Raw genomic sequence first — 11,446 nt, 5'->3', positions numbered from 1 at the left:
CACAGATGGACAGACAACATTCACTTGGGCCAACTCAGTGTTGCCAATCAACCTAACCCCAGGTGCATGACTTTGGAGGTGGGAGGAAGTCAAAGTCACGGGGAGAACATGCAAACTCCACACAGAAAGACCCCGAGCCCAGGGATCAAACCCAGGACCTTCTTATTGTGAGGCACACGCACTAACCCCTGAACCCCCGTGCTGCCCCATATATATATATATATATATATATATATATATATATATATATATATATATATATATATATATATATATATATATATATATATATATACTGTATATATATATGTATATATATATATATATATATATATATATATATATATATATATATATATATATATATATATATATATATATACACACACACACATATTTGTAGCTTAGCTGTATTATAATATTGTCATATGATATTGTCTTGTCGTTTGAGGTCTGATAAGAGGGAATTTATTCCGATAATTGGCTACAAAAAAAAGTTCCGGCCAACAACTATAGATAATTAACATAAACTCTTCATGTCTATATAGAAATCCTCCCGAGTCATCGCTCTGTGAATAGTCACGTGGTACAGAAAATAACCAATTAGGTAGCTAATAAAAAGCATTGTAGTTACTTTGTTGAGAACATACTCGCCTACATCATATTGTCCCACTTTTTTTTATTAGTTTGGGATTTTGTGTTCAAAAATACTCCTAAAATCATCATTCCCTCCTCTAGTTTGTCTTCTTCTATATTGCCTGTTTATTTACGTTGGTCAGTGAAAACAGCACACAAAATGTCTTTCTCTAAAATAGTGAAGATGCTCCACATGATCGGCGCCATCTTTGTTTACAATGAATTCAGGAGACAGGCTTGTAAAGGAAAAGAAAAGGAGTGCTTGATTTGATCACCCTAGCCCACCTACAGCACATTACAGGTAATCTCACCTCATTGGAAATTGTATTTGATTCAATATATTGTTTTTTTGGATCTTAGATTTTATGTTATATGATTTGTCTGTGTGACATCTAGGGCGAGGATTGTCGTTGTAGAGTCCGATTCGTTAGATTTTGCACAGTCGACAATCAGTCAAATCTACGGCGTGGAGGGAAAATAAAGTAAGAGAAAAATAGATTATAATATTATGTAGTACTGTAAACTGACTGGTCAATAGGTTTCAGTAAGGTCACATTGATGTTGGAGTCGTGTATAAAGAGAGCATGGCCAACTAAACAACAGGCGCCAGCCAACCCCCAAGAATGTGCAATTGCTGTCATTTTGACTTTAGTTTTTCTGACGAAATAAACAAAAAAATACGTCTATACATAGTTTTAAACATACTCCAGCTCATAAACTTACATTAAAACATGCTTTTATTTCGTGAAATTATAATTCTGCGGTCGTATTTGACACACTTTGCTGGACAAGCTGTAGTAAATGGATTGATGGGTGGATGCTGCTACGTTCCTGAAGCATTGTGTGACTCGCAGATACTCGAACACGCACCCGACAGCGCAATAAATGTAAAAACAAAAAAATACACAGAATGACCAAAGAAATAACCTAATTTTGCCAAAATCTTTATTGGCTTTGGACCAACAATCCCGGAGAAATTGTGACTTCTGTGTGAAGTATGCCAACTGTGGTGGCTGACTCCGATGTATTTGTAATGACTGCATGTATCTCTTTTATGTAGTGTTCTAACCAAGCTTACTTTTTGGTAACATCTTGAGTGAATAAGTATACTTTTGTAGTTATTTTCCTATATTTCTGCACAACTCACATATGGAAACACTGGCAAGCAGTAGAGAAAGAATATGAAGTCAATTGGTCAATATTGACATTATTTTGGCCACTTTATGTTGGATATTTTTTATGAGATTTCCGTTCATTTTCTTATCTATTATTACACCCAAAATGCGGTTTATTCTACTCTTTCAATGCCTATTTGTGTCGGTGTTTGACTTTCTTGTATACTGTTACCGAATTGCATTATTGTAGTTTTACTGAATTTCAAATATTGTCTGTTTTTGTCAAACCATCTCTTTAATTTGTTCATTTCTTTTTTTATTATTTGTATTTGCTTCTGTGTGTTCTCTTCTGAACAAAACAGACATGTCTTGTAATTGGTGGATCTCCAATGTTGATGCCGAACCTTCACTTCCTATACTTGTCTTCTTTCTGGCTTGTGGGGAAAGCGATGTAAAATCCTTCCACAATTCTGGCGGGTGGAGCAGCCAGCAGGGCATTTATACACGCCGAAAAACTAACGAGGAAGCGCCGCAAACATAGCATCAGCTCAAAGTTGGTAGTAGTCATAGCGCTCTGAAGTCACGTGAGTGCCTTTTGACCAATCATTGAGAAGATCGCCTGAAACCGAAAGTTGGCCATAGTCTCTTTATACACAACTCTGACTGATGTAGATCTAGTCGCTATGAGGTGATTCTTCCAAAGTTAATCATTTAACTTATAAAATAAATACAGTCTTTTTAATAAAAGTGAACAAAACAGCCATCTCATTTGCTACTTATTCCACCTCAAAAGAAGGCTAAACACTCTGATAAACAAATTAACATGGTAGAAATTGGATAGTTAAGTGAGGTCCTTAGCCCTGTGAAAGACATCAAACTTGCCTACACAGAGGAAGTAAAAGTCGTAACAATGTTTAAAGGATCATTACTTTTTCCTGCCTCCTTCCAACAGAGAGTAGAAGGAGGTTACCGTTAGACGATTTGACTGCAAGGTTGATAGTCGAATCGTACTCCTCTGAATAGTCGTAATCGTACTCCTCTAAATAGAATCTGCGAATATTTGACTATTTGAAGACAGCCCTATTGACGTCATAACTCCTCATAACCGCTCGATAATTATCATGAAATTTTCTTATACACTCCTGGAAGTTTTTTCTAGTTCCTGTATTTATTTTTCCTAATTTGTACCCATCTTTCCATGGTGAGTTTACGCTAGCCAATTAGCTAGCTTCTTGTTTTGCTACTGTGCTGCTACATAATTAATGACTTAACAGCACCTTTTTCCCCCGCATTACATCTATTGCAATAATAGAATAGGAACAGTGAAAATGTTTGTTTTTGAAAATATCCACATTGGTTTGGACATGTCCTGTACTATGTTTTCATCGCATAATTAGTCACATAGAAAAAAAGTGTTATTTACATTAGAGACAATCACAGGTTACGCTGAAGCATTCCTGTCTCAGTTCCTCTTCCTTTCTACTTTTACTCTAACCATGCAGTTAAGAAAGATGAAGGTTTTTGTTTTTTTAGAGATCCTTCCAAAGTTGGCCGCAAAAACAAAGCGAGTGTTCCTTGGCGGCAGGGTGGTCCATGGAGGAGCTAGTGGACTTGATACTCTTCATACCGGCCGGTCTACAGCGTACTGGCAGGGGCTCAGGTTGGACACAGGATTCTGCACAGTGGGATAAGCGAAGTTGGCGTGCTGCTTGGCCTTCAGTCGCAGACTAGCCAGACTGGAGTTGCAGGTGTCTCTGTACATGTAAGGGCTGGCCGTGCTGGCATACGGGCAGTTGGCTGCCGTCACCGCCGCCGAGTTGAGTGACGTCGGGCCATTGAGATTGTTGAGGCTGCCCAGGTTGTTGAGGCCCGTGGTGGGAACTCCGGCCACGGCCGAGGGCACCATGGTGGAGGCCATGTTCATAGCTGGGATTGAGCTAGGGGGGGAGAACATGGGCTGGGACGACAAGGGGCCTACGTTCATGGAGTTAAAGAATGGGAAGCTCTTAGTGGAGAGTGGGCTGCTCGCCAGGCTCTTGGTGGCCCAGTTGTTGTAAGAATATCCTGCGTACATGTCATCGTAGGGCTGCATCAGTCCGTTAAACTGCGCGCCAAGACCACTTTTACACAACTCAGCCTGCTGGTTCCTCTCCCGTTTTCTCCACTTGGCTCGCCGGTTCTTGAACCACACCTGTAGAAGTGAAATGACTCATTAACTAAAAGTAGTGCTGTCAAACCATTCACCTTTTCAATAACAGGATTGCTGTGGATTCATTAAGATTGAGCACCAATTAGTATAGTTTTTTTAATCTACATGATGACATGATGTGAATAATGAAATATGCAATGAAAATACAAATTGCACTCGATCCAAAGGCTAATAACAGTCTTTGCGGCGCTAGTGGGATTAATTAGTACAGTAGTATTGGTTATTGCCCAATAATGCAATACTTTGTGCTGCTGTCAGTGTTTGAATTTGTAATTCACTTCAATCATTAAGTTTTTGCAAAGTGCGCTTTTTTCCATTATTGCTGTCAAACCACTGTTTGAATCATATTAGTCACATATTAGAATGTTGATTAATCATGACTAATCACAGTAAATTATTTGCCATCATAGTTTAAATTAACTTTAAAAAGGATAGGGGATTCACTACTAATCCAATACCGATATTGAAGCTTTTAGTAATGGCCGATAGCGATATAGATCCGAAAATACATACTTATAAATGATAAATACTATTACTTAATAATAAATAATATTACTTTGCAATGTGGAGTGTTAAAAAAGGATTGATCAAGTGAAAATAGTCAAACAGAGAACAATGGTGTACATGAAAAACACTGACCTATTGATTATTAACAATTTGTAATTGACTTATGCCGTCTTTAAGTTGTAGTGGAGTGGCGATTGTTTTTGTTTTTTTAATAACACCTAGTGATCACAGTAAATCATTAAGTCAAGATCATGACACAGTAAGTTGAATGATGCAAACACGTTAGTTACTGGATACTTTCTAATGCTCTTCTTCCTTGGAGACTTTGTATACTGTAAGTAATAAAAAAAACTAATTATTTGATACTTTTTTATATTGACAAATGTTTTAGACTGCAATGTTGTTCAATTAATGACACTTATTATGTATCTCTAGCTTATCAGTGAAGGAGCAAAAAGGGGCTAGGAATAAGTTTGCACTAAAATGTTATATGAAGTGTCCTGTCTCTAATTAATTTACAATTTACTACATTTTAGTTCACACAAAACGGGGTCCCCCACAGATTGCAGGGCCCTATGCACAGCATGTGATCTGCGTAATCAGGACTTGGCTTTACTTAAAAGGACCTACCCTGACGCGTGCTTCTGTGAGGTTGGTCCATACTGCAATCTCCTCCCTGGTGCTCATGTCGGGGTAGCGGTTCCTCTGAAAGGTGGCCTCCAGCTCCTGGAGCTGCTGGCTGGTGAAGTGAGTTCTCTGTCGTCGCTGCTTCTTCTTGAGTGAGCCGTCGTCGGCGCCGGATTCGTCCAACTGGTTCTGCTGGGATTTCTCAGTGTCTGCAGCCGCATAGATGACAGTTGGCCCAACATGACTTATTATATGCAGGTATATTATTATCACAAACATGGCTTCATAGTCACAAATTAATTCTATTTGAAAACTTGCACTATGTCATGTTTGTGTTTTCTTTTGTTTTTAATCAATTGTCAGTAAAATGTAGTCCACAAACCACACTTTGAAAAACATAGTTTTAAAAGATGCAACATTAGTGGTGTCACAGTACATTCATTTGTAACCTGATTTTTTTGTACGGAACCTTCAATTCAGTATTTATGGTGTCAAACACATATACAATCTTTGGCTAGCGGGAGTCATTGCAAAAGATAGTGTCAAGGAGAATCCAGAGCTTGAACCCTCCTGGTAAAGTCCCCTGGTAGTAAAAGAACACGTGGCCTTGCTGGAGAAACTTGTAAACAAATACAAGTGGATAAGATGAAAGAAGTGTGTTACCATTGTTCAGTAGAGATGGGGAACAGATCTACAAACTGGTATTATTAATAATCAATACTAATACTTGGGGGCGGTATGGCGTAGTGGGTAGAGCGGTCGTGCCAGAAACCTGAGGGTTGCAGGTTTGCTCCCCACCTCTTGACATCCAAATCACTGCCATTGTGTCCTTGGGCAGGACACTTCACCCTTTCCCCCGGTGCCGCTCACACTGGTGAATGAATGATGAATGAATGATAGGTGGTGGTCGGAGGGGCCGTAGGCGCAAACTGGCAGCCTCGCTTCCGTCAGTCTACCCCAGAGCAGCTGTGGCTAACAATTTAGCTTACCACCACCAGGTGTGAATGAATGATAGGTTCCCACTTCTCTGTGAGCGCTTTGAGTATCTAACAATAGAAAAGCGCAATATAAAATCTAATCCATTATTATTATTAATACATTTTACTACAGATGAGATAATCATTTACACTCTTCAAACTATACTAAAGGTTTGTGTATATTGCCTACACGTGTGTTTTCTTGTCTCATATTAAAATAAGGATTGTGGGAAAAAAATCCCCAAAAAGTGCAGTTTTCTTTAACCATGTGACCGTCAGCCCATGCCGTAAATGCGGGGAAAGGCAGCAACAAGCAGGAGCAAACAGCCAGCAAAAATGGACAAATGAAAGTGCACACCGAATGACAATGCTAGACCTAAGCCCTGAAAGTGGGTCTCATGACAAGACCCACTTGCAGCAGAGTTCTGATGGCAGTGCGTCAAAAAAAGAAAAGTGAAAGTGAAATCAGACATGGCAAAATGTTGAGAAAGTGCAGAAATCAACATTGGCTGCAAGTTCAATTCAATTCAATGTATTTATCAGAAACATGTCAAAACTTCAAAAGCACACATTTTGCTAAAGTGATTAACCATCCAAAAGGAGTGGGAGGAAGTTCGGTTCATAAAGATATCTTGTCACATGTGAAAGTATCTGCTACTATGAAATGGACAGTGATAACGAAGCAGCATAGTGGTCATGATTGACACTTTGGGCCTGATTTACTAAGATAGAAGCACCACACAGTAAACAGCAAGCGCAATCTATAAAATAGCATGTACTATTAGTGGGCGTGTTGTGTGCAATTTACTAAGACTGCGTGTGCAATTGAAAAGTGGTGCAGGCCGCCTTATTTAAATTAGGATTTTGCGTATGGTGTACGGGGTATCATTTTAGGTAAAACAAACAACAATCCACATAACATTTAAATAAATAATGAATGAAAAGGAGCAGAAAGAGGGACAACTTATATATGTCCCCTATACATACAGTTGTTCAATTCAGAAGATAAGATATATACATAGATATATATTCATAACATACATATTTCATAACATACAACAAAATAACTAAACATAGAAACAATAATTTACTCCAAGTCATATCTTGAGTAAATCATGATTTTTAAAACAGTTTTTAATACTGTAGGAGACTTAAATTGTTTTATTTCACTGTCAAGATTGTTAAATAAACTAACACTTTTAATTGAAATACTTATTTCCTTTATCCCTGTTCTAAATCTCGGTTTAGTAAAGATCTTAGTTCCTTTTAGATTATAATTCCTTTTTTTTTTTTTAAACAAATCTGTTTTGAATGTTGTTTGGAAGAATTTGTGTATGTGCTTTGTACGTAATTTTCACGATATTGTATTCTACCAATTCATAAAATTTTAAAAGGGTTAACTGTTTGATAATTGGATTTGTGAATTCCCTGTTTGCATTTCCAGTAATGATTCTTATGGCTCTTTTATGCAGAAGGAAGATTGGATTCATGTGCACTCATTTACTGCACATTCTTGTAGCGTTTTGCTGTTTTCACGCATGCATTTAGAAGCAGTCGTGCAGTGCATCAATAAAACCAGTTTTCATTTAATCTTTTTTAGCACTATACTGTAGATGCGCTCATTGGAGAGACTCGAAAAGCTTCACTTACTTCGCTCAAGATGTTAAGTCTTGGCCGCATGGTTGCGGTGGTCGTATCCCCAAGATGCAGAAAGGACGGCAGGGAGGCAGTGTGCAGGTAAGATGCTTCTTTATTAATCAATAGGCGAGGGAAAAAATACAATGGCACTGGAAACTTCGGCAAAGCTTAACTCAGGAACGGTCAACAGCTAGTGACAAAATAGGAGAAAACAAAAACGCAAGCTGTCGCAAAAAGCGAGGGACGCTGCCAGACAGAGTGTGGCGTGACGCACACTCTCTGAGCTCTCTGATTAGTGACCGGAAGCAGGTGAGAGTCCCGACCCCCCCCCCCTCCCCCGCCCCCCCTTAGTGGAGGGATTCAAGACGTCCCAGAAAAACAAAAAACTAAAAAGTACAAAGTCACGGTATGGTGGAGGGAGGACGAGGCAGTGGGTCGCCTGGCCATATGTCCTCGCAACCAGCAGAGATGAGTCAGATGGTGGCAACGAGCAGACCGCCCCCACGGCTGGAAAGGCGGGCGACCACGGAATGGCCATATTTGTGGCCAATGAGGAGGCGGACGCGAGCGGCACCAGAACCTCAGCAGCCAACGAGTGTTACACCCGAGTTCTGGGCTTCCCTGCTGATGGCGCGGAGGGCATCCGCGAATTGGCCACACACATAGCCACAGAGGGGGCTGACGTGGACGAAAATATTCTCTCAGCAGCCATTGTTGTCCACACCAAAGTCCTGGTAATGGCTGCTGACGGCGCTGATGCTCTTTCGCCAGGCAAGCAGACCGCTGGGCTGAAGGTCTAGCTGGTTGCATAACCAGAGACGAGGCAGGAAGCGGCACGGTGGGACGGCCCGCTGGAGACGAGGCAGGAAGCGGCTCCGTGGGACGGCCTGCTGGTGACAAGGCAGGAAGCGGCGCCGTGGGAAGCCCGCTGGAGACGAAGATGGCGGCGCCGTGGGACGGCCCACTGGAGACATAAGTGGCGGCGCCGGGGGACGGCCCGCTGGAGACGAAGATGGTGTGTCCAGAGCTGGAGCAGCATGCGGCTGGGCTGTCGGCGAGTCCAGAGCTAGAGCAGCAGGCCCACTGGGGTTGCTGGTGGCGTCTGTAGGCCCGCTGAGGTTGTTGGTGGCGAGGCTGGAGCGGCTGGAACGGGTGCCGAAGCTGGAGCAGGCTTGGCGGAAGTGGGCGTCGAAGCACGAAGCTGATCCTCCGTTTCCAGCTCAATCAACACCTTCCGGTACCACTCCTCCATCCACGCCGCACTGTACTTCTCTAGAGAGTATCCGGTAGATTGCGGTGCTGGAGCATTACGCGGCTGGGCAGGTGTCAAGGCTACTTGGGCAAGCTCGACTGAAGCGCGCATCGGAGCTTGCCTATTGGGAGGCAGGGACTGGCTAGGTGTAATAGCCTTTTGAAAAATGTCCCAATTGTCAGCAGCCTTTGACTTAATGTCCTCAAGTGAAGGCTGCCTGGCAGACAAGGTTAAGGAAAAAGAGACCGAATAACTTGTGAGGTCATTAAAGCGCACCTGTGGCGTGGCGTCATTGCGCTGTGACGGGTTAGAGTCCTGGCTAACCGCCCACAACATGGAAAGCTTGGGAACATGATGAATTGGGTTACCAAACTGCGGCAGCGAGGGGGATCAAGGCTGTCTGTACTTTGAGTCAAACCCGCTGAGGAGGGCTTCCGCCTACGCCTGTATCATGCTAGTTAGCTGCCTGAAAGCCGGTGACTACACTGTAGAAATAGCCTGCATGTCTTCTAGCACATATGCTGCAATGGCTCTATCAATGTTGTCCTGGCTAGCAGTCCCTCCGTTAAAATCCAGCCGCTGTTGCTGAGGTGGTGGTGGAGGTGGAGGTGAAGTGTGTCTCTCTTTACTAGCTTCGTCAAAGCATGTTGCTTTTGTAGATGTTTCAGCAGATTTGAATTACTGTTTTGGGCAGTAGATAGATAGGATCTTTGATCCAAGACACAAATTACATTTAACTAAAATGTTATTTTCTTTGTGCTCAACAAAAGAAAAGTAGTGAGAATATCTCCATGTTAAGAAACTTGACTTCGGCTCCGCCATGATGTCTTGTTAGTAAACACAGACACGCCCCTCCCCCCACCCACACACAGCGCGCCTCTTCTCCCCCTTGTGACACAGGAAGATTCAGAAGGACGACACTGCAGCTCTCCAATAAAACAAACTCAGATCTTCTCTGTTTCTAGCCGATACTACATAAAAAATAACGTAAAATAACGCAGTAACGCATCATGTAGTAACGGTAACTGAGTTACTGACTATAAAAAATAATGCGTTAGACTACTAGTTACCGCCAAAAATAACGCTGTTATTACGTTAACGACGTTAACGCGTTACTTTGTAATGCGTTAGTCCCAACACTGGTGACCAGGAGCAGATGAGCGTCCCGACCACTAATCAGAGTCCGGTGACAATAATCAGCACCCATGGCAACAAAGGTGCTGAAACAGAACTAATCACCACTTACAGAAATATCAAAATAAACAGAACATGATCCAGACAACGGATCATGACACAAGATGCAAAAAAATGCATACTTCAACAAGTTTTTTTGTATAAGAAATTATTTTTAATAATATATAATCTATGTGAAAAAAACAAATGTCTTAATCAAAAAAATACTAAAGAACACCAAAACACATCCATTGAATTGTTTTTAATCAGCCCCTCAAGTCCTCTTGTTGCTATAAAATTATAAAATGATGTTGCTGAATAGGCAATATGTTTCATATTTTTTATTTCTGACTGTCCAAAATGTTGACAAGCACATCGTCTGTGCAGCGCGAGCACTGATCCTGTAGAACTGTCAGTTTCTGACACGTGCTGTATAAAACGCAAAATAGCGCTCGCCAAAAGGCATGTTGATTAATCACATTGCGTGTGCTAAATAAGTATATTTACATTTTCTCCTCCCATATTGTGGCTGTTTTGATGATCAGGATATATTTTGCAAATCATTGAAGACAGGGACGCAAAATCGAATGCATGCCTTATTCTTCTCACTTAACAGACGCAATCCACTTGCGCACATTTAGTAGATTTGCTTAGTAGCTTTGCGTGTGCTATTAATGCTATCAGTACACGCAAACCTTAAGTAAATCAGGCCAATCCTGTTTTTTCTCCAATGCAACAACCCTACCAGTTTGCAAGACAACCACAGGAATAAAAGTACAAGACTGCTAGTGGTGTTTCAATACAACTCTGATACAATATTGGCTTGGAACTTTGATTATTTTGTAGTGTGGAATTTTAGAAAAGTTTTGAGCAAGTAAAGTTAGTCAAACAGAGAAATGGATGGATGGATGGATGGATGGATGGATGGATGGATGGATGGATGGATGGATGGATGGATGGATGGATGGATGGATGGATGGAATTATTTTTTTGGTGACACTCAGTGGTTTAAATAATTCATGAAGTTAAGCTCATGACGCAGTAAATTGAATGATGTGGACACATTTGTTACTGGCTAATTTCGAATATGCTTCTGCTTTGCGGACTTTATGGGTAAGTAATATGCAACTATAATGATTTGATATATGTTTATATTGACAAATGTGCGGTTTTAAACTGGAATATTGTTAAATAAAGGAAACTTCATACGTATGTCCAGCTTGTGTGCTATTGTGTACTAAGCTGTTGTGTAGCTGCTAATTCCTAGTAGCCTATAGCGTACCATGTTCACGTTTTGTAAATGACTTGATTA

At 41.1% G+C, this 11,446-nt stretch overlaps 1 protein-coding gene across 6 annotated transcripts in view; it reads right to left on the bottom strand.

Annotated features, from left to right (window-relative positions):
* Positions 1–341: 341 nt before the first annotated feature.
* pitx3 (paired-like homeodomain 3) overlaps positions 342–11,446 on the bottom strand; it is a 50,883-nt gene continuing 39,778 nt past the window's right edge. For all 6 annotated transcript variants that reach the window (XM_062058902.1, XM_062058901.1, XM_062058903.1 and 3 more), the window contains 2 exons: positions 5,098–5,303; positions 342–3,942 (listed from right to left, as the gene is read on the bottom strand). In XM_062058902.1, coding sequence (XP_061914886.1) covers positions 3,373–3,942; positions 5,098–5,303 — 776 coding nt within the window. In that variant the 3' untranslated portion in view covers positions 342–3,372. The remainder of the gene's footprint in view (positions 3,943–5,097; positions 5,304–11,446) is intronic.

This window comes from Entelurus aequoreus, linkage group LG09 (assembly GCF_033978785.1).
Source record: "Entelurus aequoreus isolate RoL-2023_Sb linkage group LG09, RoL_Eaeq_v1.1, whole genome shotgun sequence".
Classification (NCBI taxonomy): domain Eukaryota; kingdom Metazoa; phylum Chordata; class Actinopteri; order Syngnathiformes; family Syngnathidae; genus Entelurus; species Entelurus aequoreus.
The sequence above is the reverse complement of the archived record's forward strand: the minus strand, read 5'-3'. Positions and strand labels throughout refer to the sequence as shown.